General features: G+C 41.1%; 2 protein-coding genes across 3 annotated transcripts in view; both read left to right on the forward strand.

Moving 5' to 3' along the window:
• Nucleotides 1-19,230, forward strand: part of thsd7ba (thrombospondin, type I, domain containing 7Ba) — a 254,772-nt gene that overhangs the window by 178,907 nt on the left and 56,635 nt on the right. The window contains exons 15-16 of the mRNA XM_079563517.1: nucleotides 15,410-15,679; nucleotides 16,142-16,320. Of these exons, the coding sequence (XP_079419643.1) occupies nucleotides 15,410-15,679; nucleotides 16,142-16,320 (449 nt within the window). The remainder of the gene's footprint in view (nucleotides 1-15,409; nucleotides 15,680-16,141; nucleotides 16,321-19,230) is intronic.
• Nucleotides 1-19,230, forward strand: part of LOC306968168 (histamine N-methyltransferase A-like) — a 208,948-nt gene that overhangs the window by 105,241 nt on the left and 84,477 nt on the right. Inside the window, exon 1 of one of the 2 annotated variants that reach the window (XM_079563484.1) lies at nucleotides 9,474-9,478. The exons of the other annotated variant lie outside the window; for it this stretch is intronic. The gene's annotated coding sequence lies outside the window, so the exon portion shown is untranslated. Of the gene's footprint in view, nucleotides 1-9,473; nucleotides 9,479-19,230 lie in introns of those variants that run through there. 2 annotated transcript variants of the gene reach the window in all.

Consider the following 19,230-nt stretch of genomic DNA (forward strand, 5'->3'; position numbering starts at 1 on the left):
ATTAACATGTCTAAAGTGAGGTAAGAGCATATCTCAGTATGTAAAAACGGTGGCCTATTCCTTTAAAGGGGGGGTATTATGCAAAATCGACTTTTTCAAGCTTTACATCATGTTGTTAAGTCATTCCCTCATTAAAAACATGCCTGAAGTGTTGCCTTAGCACATTCACGTATTTTCGAGTAATCTGTAAAAACTCCGATGGCAGCCATTTTAGGGATAAAACGCCTGATTCCTTCAGGAAACGCCCTCGACCTCCAGGATACGCCTCCAACCTTTCGTCACCAGCCGAGTAACCAACCACTGCTCCTCAGCAGAACCCCCTCCCCGCAGTGTCTAGCCCTAAGATGTAAACAGAGTCATCATGGAGGATTAGCTTCATGTGTTGTGAACCGGAGCCACAGCAGACTTTTACAAAGACACACATCAGTGTTTCTGTTACCGAAACACCCAGGATTAAAACCGGTGACAAGAACACTTATTTCAGTGTCTGGTTCTGCGCTGGGCCTTGATGATGCACAGAGCCTCCGGAGAAAGCTAATGCTAAGCTAAACCTCGAGTCATCACGTGAAAACGAGAAATATGCACACATAAAGTCAATAAAACCACCACACACATAAAGAACCGTTTAACAATGATCACACACGGAGCCTGGCTTGTTGATTTGGAAGTTTATTGCTCACATTTCATCTACAATGGGTCATAGCCGAGTGGTTTTCTCCCGGAGCTAACAAGCTAGCCGCGACAAGCTAACGGGAAAATTCACTGAATACAAGCAGCATATTATGCATTGAAAACGTCACTAAAACAGGCAACTGCTTGAAGCAGCCTTTATGATGATGACACACGGAGCCTGGCTTGTTGATTGTGTAGTTTATTGCTCACATTTCATCTACAGTGAGTCGTAGCCGAGTGGTTTCTCCCGGAGCTAAGGCACTATTAGCCGCGACAAGCTAACAACCTTCACCTTCACAACATTCATTGAAAACAGGCAGCATATTATGCACAAATAACGTCAATAAAGCAGGCAACTACTCGAAGCAGCCTTTACGATGATCACACAATGAGCCTGGCTTTACACATTTGTGGTTTATTGCAGACTTTTCATCAACAATGAGCTGTAGTCGATTATAACAAGCTAACGGGTAACCTCGAAAAACCATTGTCCACCTGCACAGATAATGTCCGTCTTTGAATCGTATGGGCTCCTGCAGATCCTGGTGTCGTCCATGGGGGTATAGTTAGAGATCCATAGGGCATGGCAGATGCAAAGAGAGAGCCTCCAAACAGCAGTTATTTTTCAGGCAAGAGCCCCTTCCAAGCGTCCGGTGTGGAAGGTTTGTCTCCAAATAATATCCTGTGTGGCCATTGTTCACAAAGTGATAAACAGTAGCTCCTTTCCAACAATAAAAAGTAAAATGTACCGATCGTAGTTTCAATACAGTTGAGACAACGAGCGTAGTGTTGTGATGCCACAGACAGCGCGTGGAGGGGGCGTGTCGGAAAGGGTCAGAGGTTCTTAAAGAGACAGAGGCCTATTTCAAGTCATTCGCTACCACCATTTTGAAAGAGCAATTTTATACAAGGCAGTTATTCTAATTCACTGCATTTACAGACCAACAGACGGTCTCGTCATCATTGTAGTGTGATATAGACTGGTGCTATGTGGCTGAAAAAAGCATAATACCCCCTCTTTAAGCCCTGCCATCTGCATTGCAATCCCTGCAAAGTTTTTAGGTCTACTAGGCCAACAGAAGATCAGTGCGTGTTTGTGACAGGAGGGGACGTGGCATCACAATGGTAGCTCTCCATCGTGATGTTCTTCATCCAACACAATGGACGATATCGTCCAGCAGAACAACCCTATACTGCTCTGATACTTCTTTCAAGAAAGAAAAAAGAAAGTAAAACAAAACAGTTGAGTGTTGAACACTCAAATAAACAAACTTCACCAAAAAACTTGTAACTTGCAATGTCTAAGCATTTGTCTGAGCCTGCTAATCCTGAACATGTCATTGTGTCCCTGGGTAAGAGCCTTCACTCCGATCGCCCACTCTTGTCACAGTAATGTGGCTGACATAAAAAAAAAAAATCTGCCAAGCCTGTATCTATTTGCTAAATGAACTGTTGTGTCATTATTTTGACAAAGGGGGGAAAAAAGCACAAAAACGTTCCTTATTATTTTTAAAATGCTTGTATATGTTTCCATGCCTCCAAAGTTAATAAAGTTAAATTGACTCAAATAATGAGCCTCGTAAATGATCCTGAAGTGCTGCGTGTTCATGATAATTGCGCGAATATGCCTTAATGGCAGGGTGTGTTCAAAGATCCACTACGGTCGTCAGCAGGACTTTAACACAGATTTGTATTTCATAGATGTTCGGAGAAAATAACGTGGCAGGTGTTATTTGGCTGTTGACATTTTGACATGTTGGTATGGAGACCATATTTTCCTGTAAAGTCGTCCTAATTGGGAGAAAATTACCTCGGCTGCACTCTGCCTTGACGTGTATGACATTTACTGAAAGAAGTCTATTCTATCTATAACCAATCCAAGTACTTCGACATCTCACAATTTCTAAGATGAGCCGTTTTTCCCCCCCGAGCTTTTAGTTGATATTGTGGTATTTATGTCACTGTGTAGGACGTTTTATTGATCTGCATTTATGTTTCTGAAATATGCAGTAAAACGCAGTAGATTGAAAAGCAGTGTTACACATTTGAAATCAATTTTAAACTGTCAGCAAAGATATATATGTGTGTCCAATGCTCGGGAGATTTTAATACGAGATGTTTAAAAGTCTGAGCGTACTGTGGTGCTGTCGGCCTCTGGACAGGGCAGGAATTTTAATAGGATTTGACATTCGTTGGCAAGAAGATGAGCGTTGTATTTGATTTGATTCAATTAGATTTGAATGTATTGCTTATTTTTCATTCTTAAGCCTGATTGTCTTTTGCCAGATTGTCTTTTGCCAAAGTTCAGTCATTCAAATCACATGTGACAATGGTAAGTATGTATCATGTAATGGGTGGGCCGAGATACAAATCCCACGAGACGAGACACGAGATTGAGTCCACGAGAACGAGACAAGATATTTGCAATAATAAATAATATTTAGCAATTTCGTACGGAGCCATTGTATTGTATTGTTTGTAGCAAAGTCAACAAACTAATACGAATGGGAATTGAAAAGATTTTACCAATATCATCAAGTGTGTGCATACAGTGTATATTAGAACAAGGCTAATACATTTGGCTCTATTGACAGGTGTATTCTGATTAAATTTCCTATTTGCGATTGTAAATAATAATTAAAATGAATTTGAAGCCTAAATGTTAATTTCACTAGGAAGAGGAGGAGACGCAGACTTAGATTTAGTATCTAAGCAGTCTGTGCCAGACACTGACACACAGGAGGCTTTGAACATTACACAGAGAGTGATTCTTAGTTAGACTGACCTCTTTCTTCCTCAAATGCCCCGCTGTAATTGCTGTCTGTACAGGCGTGACATCCATGTAGTCCTTCCGTGCGCGGTACATGCACGTGTACAATCGCAAATTAGACGACGGGTCCACCCGCAGTCACCGCGGCGTGCAGCGGTAAATCGTAGCCACCAACAGCACAGCCTTTAGTTTCGTAATGAAAGAGAAAGTAACCAGGTGCGGGTGTGGATCTGCAGGCGTGGATCTGCAGCGACTCCAGTCTGCAGGTTAAAAAACACCAAGGCGGCACTCCCAAACGACTGACCTTAAAAACTTAAAAAGTTTTCTTTATTTTATTTTTAAGTGCCAGTCAATATATAGCACACATTGTTAGGGAACCACAAGATCTCGGCCCAACCCTAAGCAATCGTGGTTGATACTTCATGTCAATCTTCTCTTCCAGCCCAGATGGTTGTGTTTGATCTGTTGAGCCAACTTTAAACTGGCTGGCTATCTCAGAACCTCCATTTCATTGTGTGAAAGTTATCTCAGTTTCCAGAAGTTCTTTTCTTGCTAAATGCATAATTATTTCCCAAGTAGAATCCTTGCTATCTGACTCAACCCACTCAATTGATCCAGACAAGAGGCCGACACAAACTGCACACAGGCTGGAAATCTACCGTGGTTGGATTTTAACTGACGGTTTATATATTTTCTTTAGCACTGAAGTGACAGAAACCAGTCAGAATGAAAACCATGATGACAATGCATATCTGCAGTCAGTGTTTTTTTTTTTTTCTGTCTCCTGTTCAAGTGGGAAAGAACTATCATTTTATTACTTGCAAAATACCAGACTTTGTTACAGACTGTTGCATTTTGTCACACTTTGAATGGTGTCGCACAGACTGTCAGAAGATATGAATCCCTAAATAGAGCCCTCCGAACAGACACCGCAGCGGTGGCGGCTGAAGCATGTGGGATATGGCTCACTAAAATGCAGATTTGGCTGTGGTGCGAATAGGCCCGTGCGGGACTATCAGCGGTAATGTAGTTGTCAGAGTGAAGCGATTCTACCCCTGCGCTCCTCAATCAACCCCCAGCAGCGGTGCAGATTGGACAGATTGCTGGGGATGTGCATTGGGGTCACACCATGAGCAATGTTTGCAGTGGAACCAGATGGAAAACTCACTGGGAGCGCAGGAGGTCGAGGACACACGCGAAGTCACCAAAGAACTAGATTAACAGTAGTATAGGGGCCTTTTGAAAGAAAAGTGCATTTAGATGACTGACTGTTACAAAATCTCACTTTTAAAACACAGATTTCTTACTTGGTCGATATCCATGAGGTGCAAGGGTGACATTTTGGTAATATCGTCACACTTTATAATTTAGATTTATAAAGAAAGGTGTGTTTTTGTGCTGACAAATTCATGAACACAATTTTCTTATTCAGACCATGGAGCTCAAATAGTCCTGGGGTCTCATTTACAAAAATGTACGTGAGATTCTTTATGTAATAGTACGTACAAACAAAACCCAAACTTCACATACGGAGACAAATATTGGGATTTAAAGATTAAAAGATTTTTTATTCGTCAAACCATTTGTGAATGATTTGAAATGATATTTCTCTCATCCTTGATTGCTGAGCGGGATGTGAGGAGTGAGGGTTGGGAACACAGGGAACACAGGGAGGGCAGGGAGTTCAGCTTCCTGATGGTCAGGTGTATGAAACTGTTCTTCAGTCGACTGGAGCTGGCCCGTGGATTCCGCAGTCTCCTCCCTGAAGGCATTACAATGAAGAGACTGTGTGATGGGTGCGTATAGGGTCCCTTTTACGGGTGAGACGGGTGGAGTACATGTCCTTAAAGGGGGGGTATTATGCAAAATAGACTTTTTCAAGCTTTACATCATGTTATTATGTCACTCCCTCATTAAAAACATGCCTGAAGTGTTGCCTTGGCACATTCACATATTTTTGAGTAATCTTTAAAAACTCTGATGGCAGCCATTTTAGGGATAGGTTTGCCTGAGTCCTCCTTGAAACGCACCCACCTCCTGGAGACGCCTCCAAGCTTTCGTCACCAGCCGAGTAACCAACCACTGCCCCTCAGCAGAACCCCCTCACCACTGATGCCACAGACAGCGTGTGGAGGAGGCGAGTCGGAAAGGGTCAGAGGTTCTTAAAGAGACAGAGGCCCATTTCAAGACATTTGCTACAGCCATTTTGAGAGAGCAATTTTATACAAGGCAGTTATTTCAATTTACTGCATTTACAGACCAACAGAAGGTTTTGTCATCATTGTAGTGTGATATAGACTGGTGCTATGTGATTGAAAAAAGCACAATACCCCCTCTTTAATGGAGGAGAGAGGGGCTCCGCTGCTCTCACAATGTGCTGGAGGCTCCTTCAGCAGGACGCAGTGCTGGCGCCGTGCCACACATTGATGGAGCTGGTCAGGATGCTCTCTACAGTCCCTCTGTAGACGTTGCACACAACGGAGGCTGGGACTCTGGCTCTTCTCAGTTTGCTGATTACTTTTCTTGACGAGTGATGTGGTGGGCATGGTCCAGGAGACCATATTTTAAAATCTTCTCCACACTTGCATGTAATCTTCCCCTCACTAATCCCACCTGGAGCAGAAATCTGTGCGCGTGATCTCCCTCCTCACGACTCTCCTTCCCCACGCCTTCATTACACCATATAAGGCAATGCAAAGTAACTCATGAATGAGATTTACCTGAGGTTTTACCCACACGGAGCACAGAGAGGGAGGGGAAAACGCTGCGGATGTGGATCTTTGCTAAAAGTCAACTCTGCTTCTCTGTTTGGCATACACGATCCCATCAATAGAACACTAAATCCCAACTTTATGGGAGACTTTACTTTTGGGCCCACTTTGTGCATATGCTTCATAAATGAGACCCCTGCTCATCTCCAAACCGGCGTTGGTTCCAAAGGGTAAAAATTCAATTCAAAATCTCCATATTTTCTGAAAAAGTCAAATATCAAGAGTTTAAAACAGTGGTACCCAAAGTGCGGCCAGCTTCTACGTCTAAATAATGATGGAGGCTGCAGTAGTTAGAACCGCTCTTAAATGCCTCCAGTTGAAGGTTTCACTGCATTGACCACTGTGGACCTCAACATTCTAAAAACGTCAATATGCGGCCCTTGGTGGAAAAAGGTTTGGACACCACTGGTTTAAAGGCTCAACAGAGCTTTGCAGTACTGACCATAGTATGAGTACAATAAATAAATTAGTTGTTACTTACTACATAACTGATGGGCCTCTGTTGTACCCATGAACTCTTCAACTCTTCAATTTTTCCCTGAAACCCCAAGACCAAAAATCAATGGAAAATGTACTTCTTAAGCCCAGAAGTAGTGGGGTCTATTGAGCTCCTTACCGACTGAAGTAAACACAGCTGTTGCGTGGGTGCCATTTTGTAATCTTGCGGATAATTATCATACAGGTTTTTTTTTTAGGCCCAGTCAAGGGTATGCCTACAAACTTGTATTGCAACCCACCTTCAAATTACGAACTCGAGAATGAACTAATCTCACAATTATTTTGAGTGTCTTCATCATTGTGAGATAATGAAGAAAATAACTTGCCTGTGAACTACATGTCTTTTCCAATTCAAATCTATCTGCAAAGAGTCAATAATGGCGCTGTGGATGTTTGCTATTGCCCTCTTTTTCTGGTTGTTTTACAAGTCTCGTGCTCATAATTGTGCATATTTATCAACACACTGTATACGGTGCATAATTTTCCACATACAGTGCAACCCTAATGCACATATTGACTAATTAATGAACATTATATAATTCACCCCTATTAGTTCTTTGTTGTCTAGTTGCGTTGCGTTACAAGCTTCATAACTTGCTCCCTCGTGTCTAAACCCCTTAAGTCTGTGTTGCTTCATAGTAACAAGTTATGGCTTTTAATTAGGCCTGATATTTTTAATCTTTAGGGACCGCACTAATTAAAGCCCAAACTTATTGCCACAAGCCACTTGTTCTGAATGTCTTACCCAGTAGGACATACAGAAAAACACAACATTTGTATAAAAATACTGTATTAAAGCGTGCAGCCTTATGAAGCCTATATGTCGCACCAGCTGTTGCTCTTCCCGCTAAGATCACGTTAGGACTAATTGTTTTTCTGTAAATGAATGATTATCATATAAAAGCCAAGTGTTAAATGATTTATCAGATACCGTAAGACTTGTAATAATATGCCATTATGTTTTACACCAACCCCGGCCTTTGTAATGATCCACCGCTGATGCACAATATGTAACAATATTGTCTGCCAGCACAAACCATCTGGGGCCTCATTCATTACCACTCCATATGCAGAACAATATGATAAACAGTGCACTGTCTTCTGTGAAAAGTTGGCCATCATAAAAATCCGCTGTCACACAATGTTGCAGGGTGTCCTGGGGGTTCTTTCTAGCTTTGTCGTACTGCCCAAAACTGGAAGAGCTAGATGGTAATGAGTTTCCATTTGAATGAGAAACTTTTTGAACAAACTTTACCTTGTTCTAAGCCCCTTTCTTTCTTTATGTATCTTATTCATTGTTACATTTTTGGATTTTAGATTTAGATGTGCCATTTCTAATTTAATAAAATATAATAGATTTTATTTAAATATTCAACCTTATCTAACTATGAGAGTTTCATTGAATTTTCAGAATCTCCTTTTCAGGAGAGTCAAGAGAGTACTCTGCTTTAGCCTAGAAGTGTGTTGTAGTCTGTGCTCGATGAGAACATGTAAAATCCACACTAAAAGGCTCCACATGTTCCAGGAATTGATCCCCTTAAAGCAGGGGTGTCAAACTCATTTTGGGTCGCGGGCCGAAATTCAGCTCCCACGGCGGGTCGCGGGCCACATATAATAGAGAAAATGTTTCCAATAAATGAATAATAATAAGCTATGATTTGATCAAAGCCCCAACTTGACTGTAGCTTCATTAATGACAACGGCTTACACTTGTATTGCACTTTACAAGCCTGTGTCACAAGTTCCTGAAAGTGCAGTAGTCATTATTCATTCACTTGGTGGTGGTAAACTGTTATTGAAGCCACAGCCGCCCTGGGGCAGACTGCCCATTTACCACATGGCTATATAATGTGTTGTTCATATCCTGAGCTCTTATTATGTCAGTGCCCTCTGCTGGACACGTGTGGAACTCTATCCTTTTTTTTTAATTTAATGCCCCCTAGTGGCGTGAATGAGCATTCTGGTTATTCTTTAAAATATCATAACTCGGCACAGGAATGGGCTAGAGACTTACTTTTTTTTTTTACATACTCTGGAATTTATGCTCTACAGGGCAGGGGCCGGATTAAATCATCTCCGCCGTATGTTTGACACCCCTGCCTTAAAGGGACTATACAGAGTTTAAAAATGTTAAAATTATGTATTTTCCTCCCCCTACATGTTCCAGCCATGTCCTAATGTGTAGAATGAGCTCAGACCTGTTCACCACAACTGCCTCTAAAATCCTGCACTATCACTCAAAAAGGTGTTATTCGGTCCGTCATGCACAAGCTTAATATAGAAGCTGCAGTTACGAATAAGACCTGAGGTGGCAGTAGTGAGCATAAAATGACGAACTTGCATCTAGCCCCTTTAACCTTCTGTTACCAGACTTCACAAAACATTGTTCATACTGTATATACCATCTACTAATTAGATTTCTTTACCAAAACGTAACAGTTATATTATATTGTTGAGAGTGAAACTTATCTAGGCACATTTCCGCCTGTCTACTCTTCTCTCACGTGTGTTCCAAATTCATACTTTAAATCAGTTACCTGAGTGAATGACAGAGACACATCTTTACCTAATCTAGGGTTCCTTTCTTCCACCAAAGGCATGTACTATAAGTTTTGAAATGTAGAAGATCAACGAAAGAACAAATGAGGAATGTGCTTTCTCCCAGCCACTTGAAGCAACATATTGGAGACTCAGATGGTGAATCTACACCAGAACGTGAAAATCAAATAGGGGATGCATTATATGGATAATAATGATCATTTTGTTCATGGTTATCGCGCTAACGCGTATAATTTGACTGCACATCACATCATTTCTCCCTTATCATGCTCTTTCATACGGGCAGTGGTATTTCCCTGTGCTTGCGAGGCATAACTATTCCATATGCACCTTTCAATGATAAAAATCCTTCATCTTCTCCTCGCAATATTTCATCAGCTCTATCTCATACCACATCCTCAAAGTGTACTGGAGAATTCAGGGATTTCTGACACTTACGTTCATGGAGCTGTAGTGAAATATATGATCGAGGAATGTGTCAGAGATGGCATTCAAGCAAAGACTGGTTTTAATGCAACTGCTACGCAATTTACATAGCAGGTGATCTTTAATGTAAAGATCGAGAGTGTGTCACACTGCTCTGAATTTGAAGATTTTTTTTTTTAAATACATTTAGCAAGCTCTATCATTTGTAATTGGTCAATGTGGCTAATATTATTTTAGTTCAATTCAAGCTTGATAGACTCATACAGAGACAAATAAGATTTATGGCACATAAACTTTACAGAATAACTTGCGTGTCTGAAGCCTTGGCACTGGTGGTAGAATGAGATCAGAGGTGGAGCACAGGATGATTATGTAGAGGCAGAAAATGAAACAAGCAATTTGGCCAAAGGATGATATGTTTAAGTTATCCAGGCTTGGAACTGGCACTAGCTGGCTTCAACCAAAACCATTTTAACAAATCCTTTCATTGGAGATGTTTTTGGAGTTGATACTGACCCCTCCAACCTTGGACCTCGGTTTTCATAAAAGCTGCTCATTGATAGAAAGAGACTTCCGATAAGGGACAGTGCAAGATATTTCTAATTTATAGTGAACATGAATCCCTTTTCATTCCGCTCGTGGTGCAAGCACGAAGCACGCAGGAGTCTTAAAAGTGGCATAAGGTCATGAAAGAAACATCTCTGAAGGTGCATCGTTGGCTGTCCGTCAAAGAACACATTTGTGATTCCTGAGAAATCCCAATGCTGTCTGGAACCATTACCCATACTTGGGACACAGTTGGAACAAAGTGACCCTTTGTACTAAAAGTCAAATGCCTTTCTATTTAGTTTATTCAGCTTCCATGTGTGGTTTAGGTTTTTACACCAAATCCCTTCCTGACAACATAGTGATGATAAATTCAATTAAGTTAGAGAAGCATCAATCAGCAGACTAGTTTAGTACGAACTAGTATTGTTACTGCTGGAAATGCTGGAAATAACCTTTGTAGTATTCCAATCAATCTCTTTATCATATACACTGAATTCAATCAGGTCTCGCCTTCTTTTCCCACATTGCCCTTATATCCTAATAGATTGTGTTGATCTATAAAGCATGTACTTTGATCCGATTGCCTGAAGTGTTATGTATATGTTTTGAGTCAGATTGCTGTAGACCGTTTGAGAGGTATTGATCAGCTGCTCATTTCTATGCATGGACATTCAGCAGGTGCTCTGTGGTGACCCCTACATGCTCCATATAGACACGCTGAGGGTGGCTCACACTGGCTGACTCACATCTCACAGTTGGAGAGTGGCTTGGTTAAAATGGATTACGGACTGCTGTGCATGCATGCACAGAGCTCGACCTGATTCTTATTTACGACTACACTTTCATGTATGGCTATCTTTAATATGTTTCTTTTATATTCTAGCTACTTGTTCTCTTTACTTATGGCATACAGCCTGGCCAAATAAAAAGACACCTCTGGGTGGTTTCCAGGCGCATCCTCACAATGCATAATTATGTGATTATATCTGCTGACTATATCCGTTGACTGTATGGCCAGGTTCCATCAATGGATTTTTATTCCTTCCCTGATGGCACAATTTACAGGGCTAAAAATGAAAGCAGTTAGAAAAGGTAAACAGTTTCCATTAAAAAACGCTGTTGTTCATTATCATTTGTTTGTTTGTATGTATGAAGAAATCTTAAATAAGGGTCAGTGTGAAGACATTCATAACTAGGGCAATAAGATCATGAAGATACCAAATCCTCCCACAAGTACAAAGAGTAGTTGTGCACTGTGGAGCCTCATAGCTCTTGCCATTTTAATTCTTCTTCTTCTTCTTCTTCTTCTTCTTCTTCTTCTTCTTCTTCTTCTTCCTCTTCTTCCTCCTCTTCCTCTTCTTCCTCTTCTTCCTCCTCTTCCTCCTCTTCTTCCTCCTCGTCCTCTTCTTCCTCTTCTTCCTCCTCTTCCTCTTCTTCTTCTTCTTCTTCCTCTTCCTCTTCTTCTTCCTCTTCTTCCTCTTCTTCCTCTTCCTCTTCTTCTTCCTCTTCTTCTTCTTCCTCCTCTTCTTCTTCTTCCTCTTCCTCCTCTTCTTCTTCTTCCTCTTCTTTCTCTTCTTCTTCCTCTTCTTTCTCTTCTTCTTACTCTTCCTCTTCTTCCTCTTCTTCTTCCTCTTCCTCTTCTTCTTCTTCTTCTTCTTCTTCTTCCTCTTCTTCCTCTTCTTCTTCCTCTTCTTCTTCATCTTCCTCTTCTTTCTCTTCTTCTTCCTCTTCCTCTTCTTTCTCTTCTTCTTCCTCCTTCTTTCTCTTCCTCCTCCTTCTTCTTCTTCCTCCTCCTTCTTCTTCTTTCTCTTCCTCCTCCTTCTTCTTCTTTCTCTTCCTTCTTCTTCTTTCTCTTCCTTCTCCTCCTTCTCCTCCATCTTCGCCTTCGTCTTTTTCTTCTTCTCCTTCCTTTTCTTCCTTTTCTTCTTCCTCTTTTCTTCCTTCTCGATTTCATTCATAAATCAAACATGCATCACCAATTTGCTTTGTTTGTCAAGACGCAATCAGGTATTTATCCCTAAGCACATTGTTGTGAGATACTACATCCCCACCTTTTCAAACCTAACTGTAAGCTGTACTGAGCATCGCTGGATATGGGGTTATGTCGGCCTATGAGTGCTTTGTTCAAATCGTATTGTCTTGGCTGAAGAATGGGGCTCGACATGCTTGTGAAGTGAGTGCATTGAGATACAGCTGTACAATATGTAATCCAGCGTTGTAAAGTGGACAATCAATCATGGAGCACATTTGTCAGTCGCAGACAGCTTTGACAGCTCATATCTGTTACCCGTCCTCAAACTGAAAGTGACAGACTCTAAAAGAAACACATGCCTTACAGCTGCAGTGTCACATGGCTCTCTATTAATCCTCATCAGAAATAATGGACATGAGTAATTATACAGGCCCAGAGTCGAGAGTACTGAGGATTGTACTTTAATGGGCTTATTGAGAAGTGTCTATCTAATATTGAATGATAAATGTAGTCATGCACTTCTTATGGATGTGCCATGTTTCATGTATGCACCTGCCCTCGAAGGCTTTTCCCTCCTGTGGTGGTTTCACGGGAGGTTGATAATCCCATGGGGGAAGGCACTGCCATCAGGTATTTACGGACGAGCCTGAACCCCAAGCCTGGCTCGAGGATGGAGTCTCAGTCTTCAATTTCACAACAAAAGGCGTTTCTGAATTCCGACTCTTCTGAAGTGTCTGAATGTTGTAGGCTTTGCTTGTATGTATGTCAGTCATGCCTTGTCCAGTTTAGTTTTAATTTATTCCTGGTATAGTCCAAGTATAGTCTAGACTTGGTGCAGTAGACCTTTTGTAGTCTTTCTTTTTTTCAGCTATAGTTTTTCAGATTCATGCCCAAAAGCGTGAATGCTTTCTCTCGCTCTATGTGTGAGATGCAACAAAGACTAGCAGCTTGAACCTTTGGGGGAATAAATCAATAAGTCAACATCAAGGAAAACCAGCTGGAGCCGCATAGAGGAAATAAGTGCGTTTAATGTTTAAATACTGAGTTAGCCGGACTAAAGATCAGGGCTGCGGCAGTGTCTGTGCAGGGCTCCATTCTCCTGCATCTCCGGCCTCTCGAAATCAAAGATTTACTGTATTCAGCTCATCATTAATAATAAACAGCGGCACTGCGCTTGCTGGAGACTGTGTGATAGAGAAAGATGGCAATGTGTATCAGGGGAGAGATTGGGAAAGATTTTTTCTTTAACGAAGGCGTGTATTTCTCTCTCTGTGGAAATCGCTTCTTTTTGTGAGCTTAACTGCTACATCAAAGATTTAAAATATAAAATGGTGTTTCAGTTCAGACGTATTCTTGAGGCTTTGGGAGAACCATTAGTTGGATCTAACAGTCGGAAAATAGTACAAAACCGCGAGCATTGTTGAGCCAAGTTGGAGTGACGGAATGACTGAGCTCAATAATAATATTGAGAGCTTTTTATGTTCAAATGTTTTTTGTTGAAATATTCTTCAACTGAGCATTACAATAAAAGTATCTGTTTCAACTGAACTGTTGGATGTTATATCTAAAGGAGAATTTGTTTTCATTGGCCAAATCCAAATTGTGTCATATTCACAATAAAACACTTCAACCACTTTGAAACAAGAGATTAAACAGATAGACATTCTGTAGCCAAAGGCATGAATGCAAAGTTCTATGCAACTTATGTTAAGTATATTAAGTTGACGTTTTAAAAAAAGCCAACTTGACTTTTTTCCCCCTTTAGGTCTATTCAAGTCCTGGTTAGACTTGATTTAGTGCTGGTTTACCATAGTTTAGTTCTGTATATTAAATCATGGTCTCACTTTGATATGCACATCCAGCCCAGTATGTACAGTTCTTGACAAGAATACATACCGTAAATTTCGGCAAGTTAAGCGCACCTTACTAAATTGGCCACACTCGAATATAAGCTGCAGGTTTTCATACTGCCGTGTATCCGCTCAGAGTGGCCCATGGCGCGGATGAGGAGGAAGAGACGCCTCATCCTGGAGAAAGAAGAAGAAGAAGATCTTTATTTATATAGCGCCTTTCACAGACATAGTCACAAAGCGCTTTACATGAGACAATTGTACATTCAAAAGGTGCAGTTGCGGGCAGAGGGAGAAGAAATGGCCAGTGTAGCTTACCTCAATGTGGGAGTGTAACATGTAACCCATCCACATTGTGGCCACATCTCCAGCTCAGAACGCATATGCATTTCTCTGCGTCTTTTCCATGATGGGTGTGTATGATGCCAAAAATTACCACTCAAAATCAAAACTACCGGTAGTGTCTTCTTCAGCGCATAATCTTTCGCCAAGCCCGTCTCACTTTTGCGTTTACTACTAGAGAGCGCCTCTAGTGCCTGTTGGCGGCTAAATTGGCCGAACCGTCATATTTTTTAAATTTATTTTTATTGACCTTTATTTAACCAGGATAGTCCCACTGAGATTAAGAATCTCTATATCAGGGGAGTCCTGGCCCCAGAGGGGAATATATTGTACATGTTTTTAGTGGTAGGGGAAACTGCAGTACCCGGAGGAAACCTACGCAGACACGGGGAGAACATGCAAACTCCACACAGAAAGGCCCCGTCCAGGTGGGAATCGAACCCGGGACCTTCTAGCTGTGAGGCGTGAGCGCTAACCACTGCGCCACCGTGCCGCCCATATTTGCCGCAGGGGTCAAAGCGTGGGAAAATTGTAGCGGCTTATAGGCCAGAAATTACGGTACTTTGAACCTCGTGTTGTCTTCCGAGTTCTGAAAGACCTGATTGACAGGTGGATTAGCCAATCAGAGATATCAAACAAACATAGTGGCTTATGCAAGTGTGAAGAAAAGAAGGAAAAAGAACAACAAAAAGGTGAAGCACTAAAAACTGTTTCACTTTGAAAGATATAAGAGACTGTATTCGATAGAGTCTTCTGCATTTGAGAGACACATTAATGAATGACTGTGACATTATTTAACATATTTACAGTGAGCAGGGCCCCGACACCCCTGCTTTTGAACAGACTAGCTTGCCAGGCTTTGTTTAGTCCTGTTTCATTTAAGGTTTAGTCCTGTTTTTGTCTCATTTACTTAAACCTAATTTCATTCCGGTTTAGCCCCAGGAACAAGCTCTTACATGTCCCTCTAACCAACCTCCCTTTCCCCCCATGTTCTGCACAGGCCGCAGTAAGAAGAAGGAGCAGTGCCTGGATGATAAGCTGCACCCCCTGGAGGAGACTGAGCCCTGCCCCTGCGATGAGCTCCTGTCCCAGCCATTTGGGAACTGGTCCGAGTGCCTCCTGCCAGACCCCCTCTCCCCTGGCCCACAGCAGCAGAGGTGGAGGAGCCAGCGGCAGGTCAAAGAGTGTGGGCAGGGGGTCAAGTACAGGGCAGTGGGCTGTATGGACCAGAGCGGACGACCTGTGGAACCCACTCTCTGCACTGAGACGGGTAAGGACGGCTGCTCTATACAAATATGCCTACTTAATAGTGTGTAGTTATTACACAGTGCTGCCATTATAACTAATGTATCAGTATCACCCATAAACTGTACAGGGAAAAAACTAAAATCAATGAGAATAAACGTTTAAGCCAATTTTTGGCCCTTAATTGAAACGCTGTAAGCAGACAATTAACAATGGAGATGGTGTTATCACAAAGTTATGCTGATATTGGATGCAAGCCCACATAGAAAACAAACCAATTATACAATTTCCTCTCGGTGCGATGGCTCAGCTCTGAAAGAGACTCTCATTAGTGGAATAATAGTCTTTTGGTGTCAGTGTGTTACAGAGGGCTGCGGCTCTGACCGGCGGCACATTTTGTCTGACAGTTTTAATGCCGCTTTCACTGTAGCGGGGCACACAATTAAGCCGCTTTCTTGCTACTGTTTCCCCTTCGGTTGGGTCCCAGGCTTTATGGTGGAGGTCTGCCACATCCCCTGCCCGCTGGACTGCAAGCTGAGTGACTGGTCAGCCTGGTCTGCGTGCAGCGCCTCCTGTGGCAGCGGCCTGAAAATGCGCTCAAAGTGGCTCCGCGAGAAGGCTTTCAACGGAGGTCGCCCCTGCCCCAAACTGGATCTGAAAAACCAAGTAAGACATTCTTCTGACTAAGCATTTGACGATACAGAAATAGTTAATTTGGCTTAAAGCAGAACTAAGTAACTCATGGCTCTAGAGGCCATAAGCGGCACTGCAGTTGTCATAGCATGTTTTTACAGCGTTTTTTTTTTACTCATTAATTGTCCGTGAGAGTAAATACTACGCTTACAGAAAAGACAAAGGGAGAGAGGGATATTGTACATTGTACCACAACCGAATTACACAATGGAATTACACAGTTACAATTACACAATTACGCAGCTTTGCCCGTTAGCCTGTTAGCTTCTTCTTCGTGATTCTATTAGTGTGTATTGCGCCTCCGGCCCGGAGGAAGGGAAGTTGCAAGGGTGGTTTTCTGGCCAAAGACACCAGGGGGAGATGACAGACCCCCCAATCATCCCACTAACTCTTGTATTGCCCCCAGAGGGACTACGAAAAGGATATATTAAGGCAAAAAGTTACTTACTGCTTTTTTAACATTGCACTAAGCAGTCACATTACCGAAATCAAAACTGAATCCAAGTTACTGTAACTTGTTACTTGTAATGTGTGTTCAAGATTTATGGCAAACTTAACATGACGAGATGTTAGGAGACAAATTACAAATTCCATTGATTACACAGTGAATTATCTTATTGGTTCAGTTGTATGGAACAGTGGTTTTCAGATTTTCTACACCAAGTACCATATGATAAAAGTATCACCTCATAAAATCTGTCCCCTAACTAGACATAACTAGACCTAAAAAGAGTGTGAACTACTGTATGCCTAAATTGGACTAAATTTGGTGTAAATCTGGTCTAAATCTGAAAAAATAAAATGAAATAAAATAATAGTAATTACAGCACATACTGAAAGGATCTCAAATTAAACGTAAAAAAAAGTCTGAACTTGCGAAGTATCACTCACTCAAATTATTTATATTTTTTCTTTCTTGGGAGTAATTCTTTGCTCATTTGTCAAGCATTTCATAAAGCGTGTTGTTTTCTTGAGTCTGTGCACTGGCACATGAGTGTGTTACAAGCTACTTTCCCCTTTTAAGTTTTTATTTTATGGATTTTATAAATAGCAAAGAGACACACATTACATTTATAACTATAATTTTCCAATATACTACTGTTTTGAGATAAACAAGTCTGTTCAGTCATGTTTTGCCATCCAGCCCATGTTCTGCAGTTTGTTGTTTATACACCGTGCGTTTATTTTTATGCCTTATTGCAGGTTTGTATCTTACTTACTGACTGCTACAGTCACAGGGTAATGGCTTTCATTCTTTATTTAGAAACATAATAGAAATAAATCTGACCTCATCATTCCATGTTCACACAATGACTTCACTCTGCACCTGGTTACGCGCAAAAATGCAAATGCTACCATACAGAGAAGGCTATGCAAAATTGCCATTGCTGCGCTGAATGCAGAAAATAGCCTTGGTAATTATATCCAAAGTTGTGTTTATCAGGCAATGTTCTCATACAAGGAGCACTTGTTTACCACTTGGAGGCAACCCCTAAATTCCTTCACATTACACAGTCATTTTCAAACAACATATTAAATTAAACAACACTAAAAATGGTAGGGATATGAAGTAACCAGGGTTAAATCTAGATTATAGACCGGATATGGGCAAATTTCTGGTGCAAGGGCCACATTGGGTTTTGGAACCGTTGAGCCAGTAGTGCTGGGTGAATCGCAGTTTGGGATGTTTAAAACAGGTACATTCTGAAATGAATGTCATCGCCTCAACACGCACAGAAAAAGCAAGACAATAAGAGCAGTCATTACCTTTCTTTATGTCAGTGAATATATTGTTGCTGTACCTTTTTTTAGCCAGTGCATTGGGCTTGGTCATGTTTGGGGGCCTCAGGCAAGTCCTAAACGGGCTTCATTTGGCTCGCGAGCTTTGGTTTACCAACCGGTGTAAGGTCCAGACCAGGTATAAAAAAGGACAAATCCAGCCCTATACATATATATATATATATATATATATATATATATATATATATATATATATATATATATATATATATATATATATATATATATATATATATATATATATATATATATATAATCCAGGACAGGAGCAGGATCTATTTCATTCATTTATTTATTTAAACATTTTTCCCATTTCAACATACAAATTATATTATATAATTTTATATTCCTCAAGTTGCATCTCCTTGAACATTTTTAAATCTTTTTTTTTTTTTTTAGAACATTTGAATGTATCCTTTAATGAATTCCATGATCTTACCCCAGCAACCAAGAAACCCTCCTGTTTTATGGAGGTTTGTCTTGTATTAGTGATCTAAGTCATTTTCTTGTATATCTGTTCTGGCACCAACCTATGCTTCCTTTTCTGTATGGTCAATACAATTTTTAAATTAACAAGATCTTTAAATTTTTGCAGTTTTACCTTCACAAAAAGGTCATTAGTGTGTCCATTTGTTGTTCACAGTATGTCTTTTACTCAATCATTGTATATTTGTATTCACTGCAATATTTTCATTCATTTTGTTTGCAAAAAGAAGTTGTTTGTATACCACCTGCTGTCTCCATGCCGCACAGATAAAATACATTTCACTTTACAATAACACTGATGCTACAGATGCTGCGCTGGGACTTGCATGCCCCCTGTTTTTTTTTGTTTTCTTTGTGTCTTTAGCCAAACAAAATCACTGGACGTGCCCTGTCACTTGGCATCAAAACCTAAGCAATAAACAGGCGCTTGTCGAGTGCGAGACGCGGACAGATGGGCTTCTTTTGATATTCCGCGGCGGAGTTGCTGGTGTAGCTGTGAATATTTCGTGACAGCGCTTCTCCCATCGGGTCGTGGTTTTTGAAGAGGCAAAGTGTTTTATGAATGCTGCTTGTACGCTTGAATGGGCTGCAAAGGAC

Source organism: Gobius niger, assembly GCF_951799975.1.
Source record: "Gobius niger genome assembly, chromosome: 9".
NCBI lineage: Eukaryota > Metazoa > Chordata > Actinopteri > Gobiiformes > Gobiidae > Gobius > Gobius niger.